The sequence below is a fragment of the Salvelinus fontinalis genome, chromosome 27 (genome assembly GCF_029448725.1).
Source record: "Salvelinus fontinalis isolate EN_2023a chromosome 27, ASM2944872v1, whole genome shotgun sequence".
NCBI lineage: Eukaryota > Metazoa > Chordata > Actinopteri > Salmoniformes > Salmonidae > Salvelinus > Salvelinus fontinalis.
Genome location: NC_074691.1, coordinates 32,040,827 through 32,057,877, shown reverse-complemented (window position 1 = coordinate 32,057,877; position 17,051 = coordinate 32,040,827). Strand labels below are relative to the sequence as shown.

At 44.3% G+C, this 17,051-nt stretch overlaps 2 protein-coding genes across 3 annotated transcripts in view; one reads left to right on the top strand and one right to left on the bottom strand.

Annotated features, from left to right (window-relative positions):
• Positions 1-4: 4 nt before the first annotated feature.
• Positions 5-9,651, top strand: LOC129825464 (V-type proton ATPase subunit D-like). Its single transcript, XM_055885581.1, has 9 exons — positions 5-216; positions 2,660-2,777; positions 3,478-3,557; positions 3,650-3,717; positions 7,470-7,514; positions 7,769-7,872; positions 8,095-8,161; positions 8,267-8,345; positions 8,850-9,651. The coding sequence occupies exons 1-9, from the start codon at positions 176-178 to the stop codon at positions 8,992-8,994; spliced, it is 747 nt and encodes a 248-aa protein (XP_055741556.1). The 5' UTR covers positions 5-175; the 3' UTR covers positions 8,995-9,651.
• Positions 9,652-9,845: 194 nt separating this feature from the next.
• Positions 9,846-17,051, bottom strand: part of LOC129825463 (protein PALS1-like) — a 29,172-nt gene continuing 21,966 nt past the window's right edge. For both annotated transcript variants that reach the window (XM_055885579.1, XM_055885580.1), the window contains exons 7-14: positions 16,832-16,909; positions 16,507-16,690; positions 16,355-16,423; positions 16,097-16,168; positions 13,812-13,979; positions 13,195-13,397; positions 12,698-12,808; positions 9,846-11,232 (exon numbers count right to left, since the gene is read on the bottom strand). In XM_055885579.1, coding sequence (XP_055741554.1) covers positions 11,056-11,232; positions 12,698-12,808; positions 13,195-13,397; positions 13,812-13,979; positions 16,097-16,168; positions 16,355-16,423; positions 16,507-16,690; positions 16,832-16,909 — 1,062 coding nt within the window. In that variant the 3' untranslated portion in view covers positions 9,846-11,055. The remainder of the gene's footprint in view (positions 11,233-12,697; positions 12,809-13,194; positions 13,398-13,811; positions 13,980-16,096; positions 16,169-16,354; positions 16,424-16,506; positions 16,691-16,831; positions 16,910-17,051) is intronic.

Here is a 17,051-nt window from a genome sequence, read left to right as displayed (position 1 = left end):
TGTATTTTCGCACTAGAATATCGTGAAGATCACGACATCGGTTACAAATCTGTCATACTCAAGGTGTAATAAAAATTGTGCAATAGCTTTTCTTTATTATTAGAGATATCTGTTAGCCGTCTCGTCATCCAGACGGAATTGAAGTACAGAAGACTGTTTGCAGCCATAGAACAAGATGTCAGGAAAAGAGAGGATCGACGTATTCCCCTCTAGAATGTAAGTAACGTTAGCTAGCTAAGTAGCTAGTTAGCATGTTTGACATTTCTAAATAATCCTAGCAATCTAGCTAGGTTTGCGATTATATGCTCCCCAATTTTACATGAATCTACGTCGCCTTCTAGCTCAGAGATTACCAACCACCTTTCGAAGACTCTCGGATCAATAATAACAATTTTAAAAAACACTATATATACACATATGTATGTGGACACCCCTTCAAATGAGTGGATTCGGCTATTTCAGCCACACCCGTTGCTGACAGGTGTATACAATCGAGCACACAGCCATGCAATCTTCATAGACAAACGTTGACAGTAGAATGGCTTTACTGAAGAGCTCACACTTACAACCTGGCACTGTCATACGATGCCCTTTCTAACAAGTCACAATTCTGCCCTGGTCAGCTGTAAGTGCTGTTATTGTGAAGTGGAAACTAATAGAAGCAACCACGGCTCAGCCGCGAAGTCGTCTGTCCTTGGTTCCAACACTCATTACCGAATTCCGGCAGGTAGCCTAGTGGTTAGAGCGTTGGACTAGTAACCGAAAGTTTGCAAGTTCGAATCCCCGAGTTGACAAGGTAAAAGTCTGTTGTTAACCCACTGTTAACCCACTAGGCATCATTTAAAATAGAATTTGTTCTTAACTGACTTGTCTGGTTAAATAAAGGTTAAATAAAAAGAAGCAGTCAGCACAAGAACTGTTCCTCAGAGTTTCGTGAAATGGGTTTCCAATGGCTGAGCAGCTGCACACAAGCCTAAGATCACCATGCGCAATGCCAAGTGTCTGCTGGAGTGTTGTAAAGCTTGCCCAAACTCACCAATGTTCTTGTAGCAAATCCCCGCAGCAATGTTCCAACATCTAGTGGAAAGCCTTCCCAGAAGAGTGGAGGCTGTTATAGCAGCAAAGGGGGACCAACTCCATATTAATGCCCATGATTTTGGAATGAGATGTTCTACACCCGTTGTTCTACAAGCAGGTGTCCACATACTTTTGGTCATGTATATATTTTTTCAACTCCGTTGTAAGTTCGAATAGCAGAATACACAAGGTGCAATTTTGAAATGTGGTTGTGAATCAGCATTTTTTTTCTTATGTCAGTCCCGCAATTAGCTCATGTCAGCTAACATTTTTCTGATTAGTAAAATAGTCCAGCGCCAGCTATCAAAATGTAGTAATCATGGTCGAATTACCAGCCGACGGGGCCTTCATTTGATTTTGTTTGTCAGTTTCACTCAGATATCATTAAAAACTGCAAGCATTTATCTCCACTCTATGGAAAAATGTGTACAATTGTAGTTAATTAGCTGTAAAAAATCACATTTTCCTATTCACCCTGTAGCAAAATGTGTAGAATTGTAGTTAATTAGCTGTAAAAAAGCACATTTTCCTATTCACCCTATAGCAAAATGTGTAGAATTGCAGGAGATTCTCTGCAATTTTTGAGTTAATTTCGTGCAATTCTACACATTTTGTTACATCATCAGTTGTCACAAAGGGCTTATACAGAAACCCAGCCTAAAACCTCAAACAGCAAGCAATGCCAATGTAGATGCATGGTGGTAAGGAAAAACTCCCCAGAAAGGCAGGATCCTAGGAAGAAACCTAGAGAGGAATCGGGCTCTGGGGGGTGGCCTGTGCTGGGTGGAGATTATAACAGAACATGGCCAAGATGTTCAAATGTTCATAGATGACCAGCAGGGTCAGATAATAATAATCCCAGTGGTTGTAGAGGGTGCAACAAGTTAGCACCTCAGGAATACATGTCAGTTGGCTTTTCATAGCCGAGCATTCAGAAGACGAGACAGCAGGTGCGGTAGAGGGAAAAAGAGGGTTGAATACCGCAGGCCCTGTGCAAGGTAGCATGTCCTGTGAACAGGCAAAAGCCACAGGCAAAACAGCAGAAACTGTATCAGCAGCACGACTGGGGACTACCAGGATTTATCAGACCAGGCAGTCCTGAGGAATGGTTTTAGTCTTCAGGTTCTCCAGGATGGGCGAATTAAAGGGAGCATGCACGTGGGTACGCAGACCTGCGAGCAACTGCAGCCCCTCATGATGAGTTCAGATTTGTTTGTGGCCCCCAGTCTCATCAGTTTCCCATCCCTGTTCTAGCTAGTTGTTAGGCAGAGCCCATTTGTAAAAGTGCTTTCAATGAATGAAATGGGTGCAATGACAGATTTGAATCCTTTGCCATTTTAAGATGAACATCTAAAATAGGACATGTCTCCCTGTCATGTGATGACTGGCCATAATTTCCAAACCACAGAGCTTTTTATGTGCCTTACATATAGTCTATGGGACTACTGTACTTACCCCAAAAATATTCTCCACAGATTATGCCACGTCAAACTACTTAGTCCTACTTACTATGATTCAAATCTGAATGTTCACATTTATTATGGAAGTCCTCTATCTGACATCTGATGACTTGTCTGTGAAGGGCTCAGACCATCATGAAGGCCCGTCTGAAGGGGGCCCAGACCGGCAGGAACCTACTGAAGAAGAAGGCTGATGCTCTCTCCATGCGCTTCCGTCAGATCCTCCGCAAGATCATTGAGGTAATTCAAAGGGGGTTAAAACCATAGAAACAAAAATATTTGGGGAAAACCATGGACATTTGATGGTACACTGTGTCACGTTAGCCCAAGATGTACTCTTAAGGAGCCTGCTGTTACTCCTTAAGGTCCAAAGCTATTTTCAGAGGTACGCTGGTTCTGGCAGCCAAAACAGCCCAATACTCAATCTAAACGTGAATCAGTTCTCAGAGTATGTGGTCCCGTTCTGTGAGCTTCTTCCATTACACACAGGTGTTCGGCGCATGCTATATAGCTAATTAGCACAGGTTGTCCCTCTGTCTTCTGTAAACACGTGCTGTAACAGAGTTATGGTAATGTGGAACCCTAACCCTATAAAAGGTGTGTATCAATTTAACGGCAAGCAATTCATGTTCAGAACAAAGCTCTCCCGAGAGAAGACGCCTTCGTCCAATGACTCTTATGTGTAATGGAACTGAGAGTCATGATTTAAGGTGCTAGGGTAAACTCAATATGGCTGCCGGCCTACCCATCACCAACCATTGATTTAAATGGGAATATCTGTTCTTGTAGTTCTATTTCTATGTTTTTAAAACATTGTCTAATTCCCTGTTTCTTAATCATATACTGTAAGTAAGTTTATTGTTTTGTATAACAAATCCTAATGTCATCAGGGCCTGACACATTGACTTCAGTCCTTCTCGTTTCCTCTCGCTATCTCTAGACAAAGACCTTGATGGGCGAAGTGATGAGGGAGGCGGCCTTCTCTTTAGCTGAGGCGAAATTCGCTGCTGGCGACTTCAGGTGAGAGGATGTGCATTTGATGCTTTTTATTTAGACGTTTGTCTAATGTTTAGTCAATGTTCTCTCATAACATTCTCCTAATGTTCCCACAGCACCACTGTCATCCAGAATGTTAACAAGGCCAAGGTGAAGGTTCGGGCGAAGAAAGACAACGTGGCAGGTTAGCAGCTCTGGACTCACTAGGGATGTTTTAAATGGGCAAAAAATAATAATAAACACCAATTTTTTGTATAGATTTTTCGTTCATAAAATTCCATGTGAATTCAGCGCAGCTGGCAGCAACGGTTTGGGTCTCACAAAGCATCCCTTTCAAAGTCAGACGGTTCAGCGTTGCACCTGTACTACCATTACTGGATCTCAGTTCCACATCAAAGTTTGTATTTCTTTCCCATTTAACTTCCCAAAGTATTGTCATGCAGGACTTCGCTGCTGTCGCTTGCCTTTCTCTGCTGACGACAATGACGTAGTGGAGAGTCGGCTCCAAAATAATTTATTCCTCGACTCCTTGCACGTCGACTACCATTTCTGAGTGTCCACTAGGAATCGTCTCCTAAGATTCAGTATTTTTGGAACAGAGGAGACTGATTGGTTGCTGTACTTCCGAGAACACTCACATCTTTCATAGCGATCTAGTGAGGGACAGACAGACAGAGAGAGGGGAGGGGCATATTATAAGCAGGACAGCCACCAGGCAGACAGTCGTAACCGTACACTAGGCATATCTATCGGCAATCAAAAGTTGTATCTCGCAACTTCAGTAAGGCAGAGCCTATCATCAATGAAGAGGCTAGGATATTGAGATGAGTCCGACGCAACACTTCTCACACAGTCAAATCAAACTTTATTTGTCACATGCGCCGAATACAACAAGTGTAGACCTTACCGTGAAATGCTTACTTACAAGCGCTTAACCAACAATGCAGTTCAAGAAGAGTTAAGAAAATATTTACCAAATAAATTTAAGTAAAAAAATAAATAAAAAGTAACACAATAACGAGGCTATATACAGGGGGTACCAGTACCGGGGGTACAGGTTAGAGGTAATTTGTACATGTAGGTAGGGGGTATGCGACTATGCATAGATTATAAACAGCGAGTAGCAGCAGTGTACAAAACAAATGGGGGGGACTTGAAACTAACAACCCGCTCCACTACAGCCCCGTCGATGAGAATGGGGGCGTGCTCGGTGCTCCTTTTCCTGGAGTCCACAATCATCTCCTTTGTCTTGATCACATTGAGGGAGAGGTTGTTATCCTGCCAGTTCTGCCAGTTCTCTGACCTCCTCCCTATAGGCTGTCTCATCGCTGTCGGTGATCAGGCCTACCACTTGTGTCGTCAGCAAACTTAATGATGGTAAGGGCCTCCCTCCCGGCTGCGACCGGGAGACCCATGGGGCGGCGCACAATTTACCCAGCGTCGTCCGGGTAAGGGGAGGGTTTGGTCGGCAGGGATGTCCTTGTCCCATCGCGCACTTGCGACTCCTGTGGTTGGCCGGGCGCAGAGCACGCTGACACGGTCGCCAGGTGCACAGTGTTTCCTCCGACACATTGGTGCGGCTGGCTTCCGGGTTAAGTGGGCATTGTGTCAAGAAGCAGTGCGGCTTGGTTGGGTTGTGTTTCGGAGGACGCTCGGCTCCCGACCTTCACCTCTCCTGAGTCCGTAAGGGAGTTGCAGCGATGAGACAAGACTGAAACTACCAATTGGATACCACAAAATTGGGGAGAAAACAATGATGGTGTTGGAGTCGTGGATGAACAGGGAGTACAGGAGGGGACTAAGTACACACCCAGTGTTGAGGATCAGCGTGGCAGACGTGTTGTTGCCTACCCTTACCACCTGGGAGCGGCCCGTCAGGAAGTCCAGGATCCAGGTGCAGAAGGAGGTGTTTAGTCCCAGGGTCCTTAGCTTAGTGATGAGCTTCATGGGCACTATGGTGTTGAATGCTGAGCTGTAGTCAATGAACAGCATTCTTACATAGGTGTTCCTTTTGTCCAGGTGGGAAAGGGCAGTGTGGAGAGCAATTGAGATTGCATCATCTGTGGCTCTGTTGGGGCGGTATGCGAATTGGAGTAGGTCTAGGTTATCCGGGAGGATGCTGTTGATGTGAGCCATGACCAGCCTTTCAAAGCATTTCATGGCTACAGGCGTGAGTGCTACGAGGTGGTAATCATTTAGGCAGGTTACCCTCTCTTCCTTGGGCACAGGGACTATGGTGGTCTGCTTGAAACATAGGTATTACAGACTCGGTCAGGGAGAGGTTGAAAATGTCAGTGAAAACACTTGCCAGTTGGTCCGTGCATGCTCTGAGTACACGCCCTGGTAATCCGTCTGGCCCCACGGCTTTGTGAATCTTGACCTGTTTAAAGCACTTGCTCAGATCGGCTACCGAAAGCGTTATCACACAGAACAGCTGATCCTCTCGTGCATACTTCAGTGTTGCTTGCCTCAAAGCGAGCATAAAAGGCATTTTGCTCATCTGGTAGGCTCGCATCACTAGGCAGCTCGCGTCTGGGTTTCCCTTTGTTATCCTTAATAGTTTAAGCCCTGCCACATCCGACGAGCGTCAGAGCCGGTGTAGTAGGATTCAATCTTTATCCTGTATTTACGCTTTGCTTGTTTGTTAGTTCGTCTGAGGGCATAGCGGGATTTCTTATAGGCGTCCGATGCAGATGTTGCCTGTAATCCATGGCTTCTGGTTGGGATGTGTACGTACGGTCACTGTGGGGACGACATCGTCGATGCTCTTATTGATGAAGCCGATGACTGAGGTGGTGTACTCCTCAATGCCATTGGATGAATCCCGGAACATATTTCAGTCTGTGCTAGCAAAACAGTCCTGTAGAGTAGCATCCGTGTCTTCTGACCACTAATGTATTGAGAGAGTCACTGGTACTTCCTGCTTTAGTTTTTGCTTGTAAGCAGAAATCAGGAGTATAGAATTATGGTTAGAAATGCCAAATGGAGGGCGAGGGAGAGCTTTGTATGCATCTCTGTACGTCGAGTAAAGGTGGTCTAGAGTTTTTTTTCCCCCTCTGGTTGCACATGTGACATGCTGGTAAAAATTAGTAAAACTGATTTAAGTTTCCCTGCATTAAAGTCCCCGGCCACTAGGAGCGCCGCTTCTGGGTGAGCATTTTCTTGTTTGCTTATGGCCTTATGGAGTTGGTTGAGAGCGGTCTTAGTGCCAGCATCGGTCTGTGGTGGTAAATAGACGACGCAAGAATAATATGAGAACTCTCTTGGTAGGTAGTGTGGTCTACAGCTTATCATAAGGTACTCTACCTCAGGCAATCAATACCTCAACATGTATTGAATATTAGACATTGCGCACCAGCTGTTGTTGACAAAAAGACACACACCCCCACCCCTCTTCTTACCAGACGTAGCTTCTCTGTTCTGCCTGTGCATTGAAAATCCCTCCAGCTCTATATTATCTGTGTCGTCGTTCAGCCATGACTCGGTGAAACATAAGATATTACAGTTCTTAATGTCCTGTTGTTAGGATAATCGTAGGTCATCAGTTTATTTTCCAATGATTGCATGTTAGCAAGTAGAACGGAAGGCAGTGGGCGTTTACTCTCTCGCCTACAGATTCTCAAAAGACAGCCTGATCTGCGTCCTCTTTACCCCCGTCTTTTCTTCGGGGAAATGACGGGGATTTGGGCCTGTTCCTAGAAGGGCAGTATATGTTTCTCGTCAGACTTTCTTCAGGCCTTTATAGCCTATCGTCTAGTTAGGCTTTAACACAGAAAATAATCATTTTGTAAAAATAAAAATATTAAGGATCCCAGTTTTGTTTAAAGGCACATATACACACAGGTTAGCTCTTCTGATCTTCTCTGTACCTTTTTAGAACAACATGTCTCTTCTAAATGTCTGACCTGTGTGATTCTCCTCTCCCTCACATCACAGGTGTCACTCTACCTGTGTTTGAGCTCTACCAAGAAGGAGGGGACAGTAAGTAGTCTTATCTGGTCCTGTGTTGCTCAGTTGGTAGAGTATGAACAAATGACTCTTTTTGAATTAACCTTCTAAATGGCAATTTTGTTATAACATATTAAACAATCTCAAATATTGGCATGGTTGCATTTATGGGAAAATTTTCTTTTTTTAATAGGTTTAAAGGAAGCTTTGTCTATGCCATGCTATTGAACATGTAGTGGGTGTTTGTGTCACTACTCACAGTATTCTTTCCATCCTCTACTTGTTAGGTTATGAGCTGACTGGTCTGGCCAGGGGAGGAGAGCAGCTCTCCAGGCTGAAGAGGAACTATGCTAAAGCGGTGGAGCTGCTAGTGGAGTTGGCCTCCTTACAGGTAGATGGAATAAAATAGAATGAAACAGGAAGGGATTTTCCAGGCCTTGGCCAATAAGAACAGCTTATTTTCGTTTTCCCGTTGCAAAAAGCTCACGTTTTCTGGTGCGTGCCCTAAAGACCATGATCCCAGGAAGTAAGTCTGTTGCAAGACTGTGGAAAAACATGCAATGTATGTCTCACTAAACAACAAAGTCTCATGGTCTCACTGTTTGATTGATAGACTTCCTTCGTCACACTGGATCAAGCCATCAAGATCACCAACCGCCGTGTGAATGCCATCGAGCATGGTGAGTCCGCCCTGCTTTCGCACAATGACAAAACCTGCGACACATATCAATAATGGCTGTCAGAAGAGAGCAAGATTATTAAAATGTGATTTGAACTGTCTGCAGTAATCATCCCCCGCATTGAGCGGACCCTCAGCTACATCATCACAGAGCTGGATGAGAGGGAACGAGAAGAGTTCTACAGGTAAGTTATATTTCCAGACCAACTCCATCTCCTTTTTTTTTTTAAGTGTCCCTCAACTCCATATCCTTGTCTCTACCCCCATATTACCAGAGTATCACCGTCTGTATCTCGTAGATAGAAAGTATTCTTATTCAGTTTCTATGGTGTGTCCAGAGATGGAAAGAGGTCTCATCTTTGTATCTGTGACCTCAGCCTCAATGGCGCTTCCTATTTTGTTTGGGAAAAAGTGTCAAGCTATATTGGTGATTTACTGCCACCTGCAGTGCTGGAGTCCTGCACCAAATGTTGTGGCTGCTAGATGGAGGTGACATACAGTAGCTTAAAGCCATTTACAAACCATAGCCCATTTATTTAAAGAAGACAATGCTCTGATCATTGACTGATTTCTCCCAACCAATAGGATCCCCACCTAGTTGACTACTTTCAAATGGTGGAAGCCCTCAATGTCTATGCTAAAACAGGTTATATCTTCAAACTATCTCTATGGCGTGTCCACCTCCTCAGGCTGAAGAAGATCCAGGAGAAGAAGAAGCAGATGAGGGAGAGGACTGAGAAGGAGATCGCCATCCGTCTGGCCAAGCTGGGCCCCATCGCTGAGCCGTCCAACATGCTGACGGAGGAAACCGACGAGGACCTGCTGTTTGAGTGACATGCCGTCATTCCCATTAGTCATCCTATTTATTCATGTTGTCTTGTTCTAAAAAAAAGTGATGTTTTTGTGTACACCGATGATGTTTTGTTTTCAGTATTGGAGATGTCCCAGATGTATCCCTGTATTGAACTACGAGGTTTAAACTTTAAAGTCAGAACTTTGCTGCTAACAGCAATCACATCAGTTCACTAGTGCATTGACGTTGTTAAATCTGACATTAGTTATCTTTTGAATACTTAAAGCAGCGAATAATATATAGATGAAGTAAAGTAACATGGTTTACATATGTGAACTGTATTCAACATTCCATCTGATTGGGTGAGGACATAGATGGCTCTGTAAAGTTTACGGTTTCACCAGAACACTCAAGTCAATGCATGCCGTCATTCTGTACAGTTATAACAGCGTGGTCGTTCTTTTCCCCCGAAGTGTAGTGTCTGCTTTGTGGAGGCTAGTCCCTTCCATGTTGGCCCCATATGAGTGGGGTTATATTGAACATAGCAGAATTACATTCCATTTCTATGGCATTGACCCTTTACAGGAGGATGGCTAACATGTAGGTACCTGATCCCGCTGTAACCATCTGCTGTTGCACCCTGAGGGCAACCCCTCCTGTGTCAGAGCACTTCATCCAAATAAAGATTCTGTATATTCCTCAAGTGTCACTTTCTCAAATGAGTTTGATGTTTTAGCCACAATTTGTGAATCAGGCTGCATTTCCACATGCAGCCCAATTCTGATCTTACTGTCATGTTTTGGTAACTCGGCATACACAATTAATATTTCTGAAGTGTTTTCCAAAAGCATTCATTTACCTGAAACTAATGTCCAACATTATGAAGCAGTGCTCAAGAGAAATATTAGTTTTATTGAAGATGGCTTCTTGAGTTCTGCTTATAAAGTACCAACGAAAAAGGTTTGTCAGAATAATTGATATGTTGAAGTAGGCTACAGCTCCTAATTGTTCAACCTGTTAGTGTCTGTGGTCAGACTAACTAGGAGCTTGATTTCAACCTGTTAGTGTCTGTGGTCAGACTAACTAGGAGCTTGATTTAATCTGTAACGCTGAAGTTCAGTGCGATTGAAATTTAAAGGCAACATTCCCGTGTTTGCGGAGACTGGACTCCCAGTAAACGTTGCATATGTCGGCTCAATCGGAAATGACCTTAACTTCAAGCACGCTATAGCGCAGATCTCCAGCGATAATGATGGAATCAAGCCCCTCGATACACCGACTAGACAATAGCTACTAAGGTGATCTTTACTGATGTCTGTTTGAGGTACAAGCGCAGAAACACAACATAGTACTATCGTTTATACACAGCAACTACCTTACCATATTTACAATACAAATGGCTTCTCTTTGGTTCTCACTTCTGGGAGAAAGTTACATAGTAGCAAATTGGTCCTCCATTGAGATATAGTGTTCCTGTGCATTGCATTCTCTTGTTGTATACCTTACATTGGGGACTGAGGTAATGGTAAACCACATTTGTTTACCATCTCTTCTAAAAAAATACATATTTTACAATCATAAATAACTATTGAGATTGAAATGAAAATATGTTTTCTACAGTTTTGGATAAATGTCTTTGCATAGGCTACTGGAATGTTGATGACATTGACACAAACCCAAAAGAACATTCAAAAACAAAAACACAGACAGAACACACATATAAGACAGTATCCATCCCTGTAAAGTCAACCTACCATAAGAAGGCTAGTTAAAGGACAAGTCACCCTTTCGGTCAGAGAAGGCATGGGCCCTCTATTTTGTGTCAACGAGGGTCCACGATGGCCTCAGCGATCATTGTCCATTCTTCCTTTTAGGGTCATTCTTCCAGAGCTGTGGGTCATGTTCATTAGGGTACACCGTAGTGAAATGTATTTTTTTTCTCTCCTGAAAACAAGTGGTTCTTATTGGACAAGTCCATGTAGTCCCTTCCTGTTTCAATCTGTTTTCTTCCGTTTGGTGCCTAATGAACACGACCCAGGCCACACTCTCATTCATGAGGCTCCCTGGGATTGACCTCTAGGGTGAACCCTCACCCCTGACCCCTAGCACAACCAGGAGGAGGGTACCCATTGTGGCTCTGTGTCCAACTTGTCAATGAGCCGTAGGAGCTCGTGGAAGGCTGTTTCTGGCTCGCTGTTAACGATGGCGGTGTCAAACAGGTGGCCGTAGGCCTGCTCCATCTCCCAGGCCTTCTCCATCAGCTCCTTCAGTTCCTCTGGCTAGATGCAGGGAAACCCAGGAGGGAAGAACAGGGGTTAAAGATATGCTGGTTAGATGTAGGGAAACAGGAGGGAAGGACAGGGTTTAGAGATATCCTGGCTAGATGTAGGGAAACAGGAAGAACAGGGTTTAGAGATATCCTGGCTAGATGTAGGGAAACAGGAAGGACAGGGTTTAGAGATATCCTGGCTAGATGTAGGGAAACAGGAAGGACAGGGTTTAGAGATATCCTGGCTAGATGTAGGGAAACAGGAAGAACAGGGTTTAGAGATATCCTGGCTAGATGTAGGGAAACAGGAAGGACGGGGTTTAGAGATATCCTGGCTAGATGTAGGGAAACAGGAAGGACAGGGTTTAGAGATATCCTGGCTAGATGTAGGGGAACAGGAAAGAAGGACAGGGTTTAGAGATATCCTGGCTAGATGTAGGGAAACAGGAATGACAGGGTTTAGAGATATCCTGGCTAGATGTAGGGAAACAGGAAGGACAGGGTTTAGAGATATCCTGGCTAGATGTAGGGAAACAGGAAAGAAGGACAGGGTTTAGAGATATCCTGGCTAGATGTAGGGGAACAGGAAGGACAGGGTTAAGAGATATCCTGGCTAGATGTAGGGAAACAGGAAGGACAGGGTTTAGAGATATCCTGGCTAGATGTAGGGAAACAGGAAGGACAGTGTTTAGAGATATCCTGGCTAGATGTAGGGAAACAGGAAGGACAGGGTTTAGAGATATCCTGGCTAGATGTAGGGAAACAGGAATGACAGGGTTTAGAGATATCCTGGCTAGATGTAGGGAAACAGGAAGGACAGGGTTTAGAGATATCCTGGCTAGATGTAGGGAAACAGGAAGGACAGGGTTTAGAGATATCCTGGCTAGATGTAGGGGAACAGGAAGGACAGGGTTTAGAGATATCCTGGCTAGATGTAGGGAAACAGGAAAGAAGGACAGGGTTTAGAGATATCCTGGCTAGATGTAGGGGAACAGGAAAGACAGGGTTTAGAGATATCCTGGCTAGATGTAGGGAAACAGGAAGAACAGGGTTTAGAGATATCCTGGCTAGATGTAGGGGAACAGGAAGGACAGGGTTTAGAGATATCCTGGCTAGATGTAGGGAAACAGGAAAGAAGGACAGGGTTTAGAGATATCCTGGCTAGATGTAGGGAAACAGGAAGGACAGGGTTTAGAGATATCCTGGCTAGATGTAGGGGAACAGGAAAGAAGGACAGGGTTTAGAGATATCCTGGCTAGATGTAGGGAAACAGGAAGGACAGGGTTTAGAGATATCCTGGCTAGATGTAGCTCAAGGCAGAACTATTACTGTACCAGCAGATGATAAATAGTTCATTATAGCTTCTCACAGGTATAATAATCAACATGATAAGTGTGATTCATGTAATACATTCACTGTGGATATTAATGTATCTATGGTACTTGCTGATAAAGGGCTTTTTGTGAGATAAGTACCTTTGGGTTTTTGCCATCCTTGGCCAGCAGGGTGCGCAACCGCTCCTGAGAGGGAGGAGCGATGAAGATCACATAGGGCTTGAGGTTGGAGGACCACAGCACCCGCAGTGACTGACGGAGAAAACGAAAGAAAACAGCATCAGGAGCGGAGAAAATAAGAAAAAAGGGAGATAGAGAATAGAGGAAGAGCAGCATAGATAGTATGCTTTCAAAACATGATATGAAATTTCCTCCACAACATATTCTCAACTAGCGGCTAACAGTCCCCCTTTAACTAAACATAACTTTTAAGAGTTAAACAGCCTTGATTAACCATTCATAAGGCCTGTAAAGATGCTTAAAATGGTATGCACATAAAATGTGGCACAAGGGCTAAGCACCAGGTGTAAGGACATATCACCCTTTATGTAGAATGATTTACTTACACATGATTTATGAAGCATCTATGTAGTGCTTATGAAGTGCTACGTAGGGCTTATGAAGATTTAGTTTCCTACCTTAGTGTGCAGGCACAGCAGACAGATCCTGCCTGAGTTGATGACCTGTCGAACCGAGTCACTGCTGGTGCCGTACAAGTTCCTGTCATACTCCCCAGACTCGATGAACTTCCCTGCTGCGTCGTCCGTCTCAAACGCCAGACGGTTCACAAAGTGGTACTCCCTCCCATTCTTCTCATGTATTCGTGGGCTTCTCGTTGTATCTGAGTGATAACGATTGTTGAAATTAGAACTTGGTATATTAAATGTAGTATTAAATGTATATTAAATGTATAATACATTTATAATTAAGTTTTTGTCTGGTCTATTGTAATAAACAGTTAACACATAAAAATAAATGAGAATTTGGTAGAAGCTAAGCTGTATGTATTGGTAACGTCGACCTTACCTGATTGAATTGCTGTAGTAATTTGCCAATGCTTCAAGCTATCAATCCCCATCAAACTTTATTTAAAGTCTGTTTAATAATTAAAGTTTGTTTAATAATCACAACACTTAAATAAGATATAAAAACCTAACAGGCCACGAACTGAACCTCCCACAAGAACAAGTGGATCTTGTTCCCATCACAAGTCTTGCCCCGCCCCCCAATCCCCTGCTCTGATTGGTCTACTTACGTGGCACGGCGCTGGCGAATCTGTCCGGCTGGATTGACAGTAGCCTCCGCCGCAGCTCGTCCTGCCCGCAGTTGGGCGGACCAATCAGGGCAATAGGTCGCTTGCGACTGGCCGGCTGGTGGTAGAGCGCCATCTCATCATAGGTCAGGATGTCATCGGAGGAGGAGTCTGGGCGCAACAGAGGTAAGTAGAGAGGTTGGGGTTTACTGAAGGTGTTGCAGTATGAAATGTTACAGAAATGTTACTATACATATCAGATAGAAATATGTTATGTAGAACAGATATACCTATCAGAATATTCCACAACATTCAGCTGAGGGGGAACACGGCAGATACAAATGTAATGAATAGAGCAGGCATGATTACTGGGTACATGTCAGAGGCATTTCTGTTCTACCCAATCCATTTATTTCTGAATGTGCCCCAGAGTCCAGCCTCCTGTGCGCCAACAAGACTGAGGTATTAAGACTTCCTGCTAGGAGAGGACGTTCCACTCTCATACTTTTAACTCTAAGACACACCAATAACATTTGCTGGCCGAGAGAACTTAGCACCTCTGAATGTAATGTCCTGACCGAGTTCGCACCGATTTTACAGTGCCTTCGGAAAGTATTCAGACCACATTTGTTCAGGTTACAGCCTTATTCTAAAATGGATAAACATATATATTTTTTAAAATCTTATCAATCTACACATAATAACCCATAATGACAAAGAATAAACTGTTTAAAAGAAAATTGTTGCTAATTTACAAAAAATATGTTGAAGCACCTTTGGCAGCGATTACAGCCTCGAGTCTTATTGGGTACAACGCTACAAGCTTGGTACATCTATATTTAGGGAGTTTCTCCCATTCTTCTCTGCAGATCCTCTGTCAGATTGGATGGGGAGCGTCACTGCACAGCTGTTTCCAGGTCTCTCCAGAGATGTTCGATCGGGTTCAAGTCCACTCAAGGACATTCAGAGAATTGTCCCGAAGCCATTCATGCATTGTCTTGGCTGTGTGCTTAGGATTCTTTTGCTGTTGGAAGGTGAACCTTCGCCCCAGTCTGAGGTCCTGATTGCTCTGGAGCAGGTTTTCATCAAGAATCTCTCTGTACTTTGCTCCATTCATCATTGCCTCAATCCTGACTAGTCTCCCAGTCCCAGCCACTGAAAAACATCCCCAGAGCATGATGCCGCCACCAACATGCCTCACCGTAGGGATGGTGCCAGGTTTCCTCCAGATGTGACGCTTGGCATTCCGGCCAAAGAGTTCAATCTTGGTTTCATAAGACCAGATAATCCTGTAGGTGCCTTTTGGTAAACTCCAAGTGGGCTGTCATGTGCCTTTTACTGAGGAGTGGCTTCCGTCTGGCCACTTTACCATAAAGGCCTGATTGCTGGAGTGCTGCAGAGATGGTTGTCCTTCTGGAAGTTTCTCCCATCTTCACAGAGGAGCTCTGGAGCTCTGACAGTGACCATCGTGTTCTTGGTCACCTCCCTGACCAAGGCCCTTCTCCCCTGATTGCTCAGTTTGTCCGGGCGGCCAGCTCTAGGAAGAGTCTTGGTGGTTCCAAACTTCTTCCAATTAAGAATGATGGAGGCCACTGTGTTCTTGGGGACCTCCAATGCTGCAGAAATGTTTTAGTACCCTTCCCCAGATCTGTGCCTCGACACAACCCTGTCTCTGAGCTCTACGGACAATTCCTTCCACCTCATGGCTTGGTTTTTGCTCTGACATGCACTGTCAACTGTGGGACCTTTATATAGACAGGTGTGTGCCTTTCCAAATCATGTCCAATCAATTGAGCTCAATTTCGAGTCTCATAGCAAAAGGTCTGAATACTTATGTAAATAAGATATTTCCGTTTTTAATTTAAAAAAACATATTTTCGCTTTGTCATTATGGGGTACTTTGTGTAGATTGCTGAGGATTTTGTCCATTTTATAATAAGGCTGTAACACAACTAAATGTGTAAAAAGTCAATGGGTCTGAATACTTTCCGAAGGCACTTTACAATCGTGTGAAAATCTATTATAATGTACATAGGGACATTGAGAGAGGCCAAGTCCCAAATCGACCCCTATACCTATGGGGTGTCTATGACCTATGCCCCACTATGTTGTGGATATCTGAGAGGACTTGACAGGTGTGAGCAATATGATAGTAGCTCCACCTCTGACAGTCTAAGTGGAACTTTCACCATATTCCTCACACCAATCAAATATTCACAAGTGCATAGGGTGCTAGCAGTCAATTTGGGATTGGACCAAAAAGACGTGGGAGAAAGAACCAGCCTCACCAACGTTGCTGCTGGGGTTGTACATGGTTTTCTTCCTCTGCTTTTTGTTCTTCTTTGAACACCAAAGCTTCCCTGGAGAAAATGAGAAGTGGAAAATTATCAACTGAGCATATCAGATCATAATGATTGTGTGTGTGTGTGTGTGTGTGTGTGTGTGTGTGTGTGTGTGTGTGTGTGTGTGTATGCCTGTGTTTAGACACCTGTGATAGTGCCTGGAGTGTGTAACTGAGCAGGCAGTATATATAATAATCCCCTTACCTGGGCTGTCAGGATTCCTGTCCATAATGGTTTTCTTCATAGCTTCTCTCTGCTGCTGGAAGCTCTTCCCTGGGAGAGGGTAACAGAAACATTTACTTGGGGGAAAAAATGATGGGGTAGAGGTTGTTAGGGTTGGGGTTAGGGTTGGGTACCTGGTACTAGCCCGGCTAGGGGCTGGTTGTCCTCATCTCCCTCCCGGTAGGCCTGCCACCAGTTGGGGTCGTCCTGGCTGATAATGTGGAGGATGTCTCCCTTCCGGAAGGAAAGGCCCAGCTCCCTGCACGGCACGTACGGGTCATCAGACGGGTCGTAGTTAAAATACGCCCTCACGTGCATCTGAACACATGGGTGACATAAGCATCATCATCTCTCAGAAGAGTTTAGTAACTGATTATGATGTAATAATTGAACACACATGTTGTGCGTGCGTACACACACACACACACACACCACTCACACACCCTGAAGGAGCCTTACCACCGTCTCTCTGTGTGGGGGAGTTTTCTTCTGAGAGCTGGGGATGAGAAGGAAGGTCAAAGTGCCATGCATCTCCGTCTGAGGAGAGAGACCAATGACACTGAGTACAATCCACAGTACATGGAATCAGCTTCATTCAAATTAACTAAGTATTACACAATGTAGTGTCATGTACTGTAATGTTTTGTGGTTTCAAGAATGAGGAAAGATGGGGTCTAGC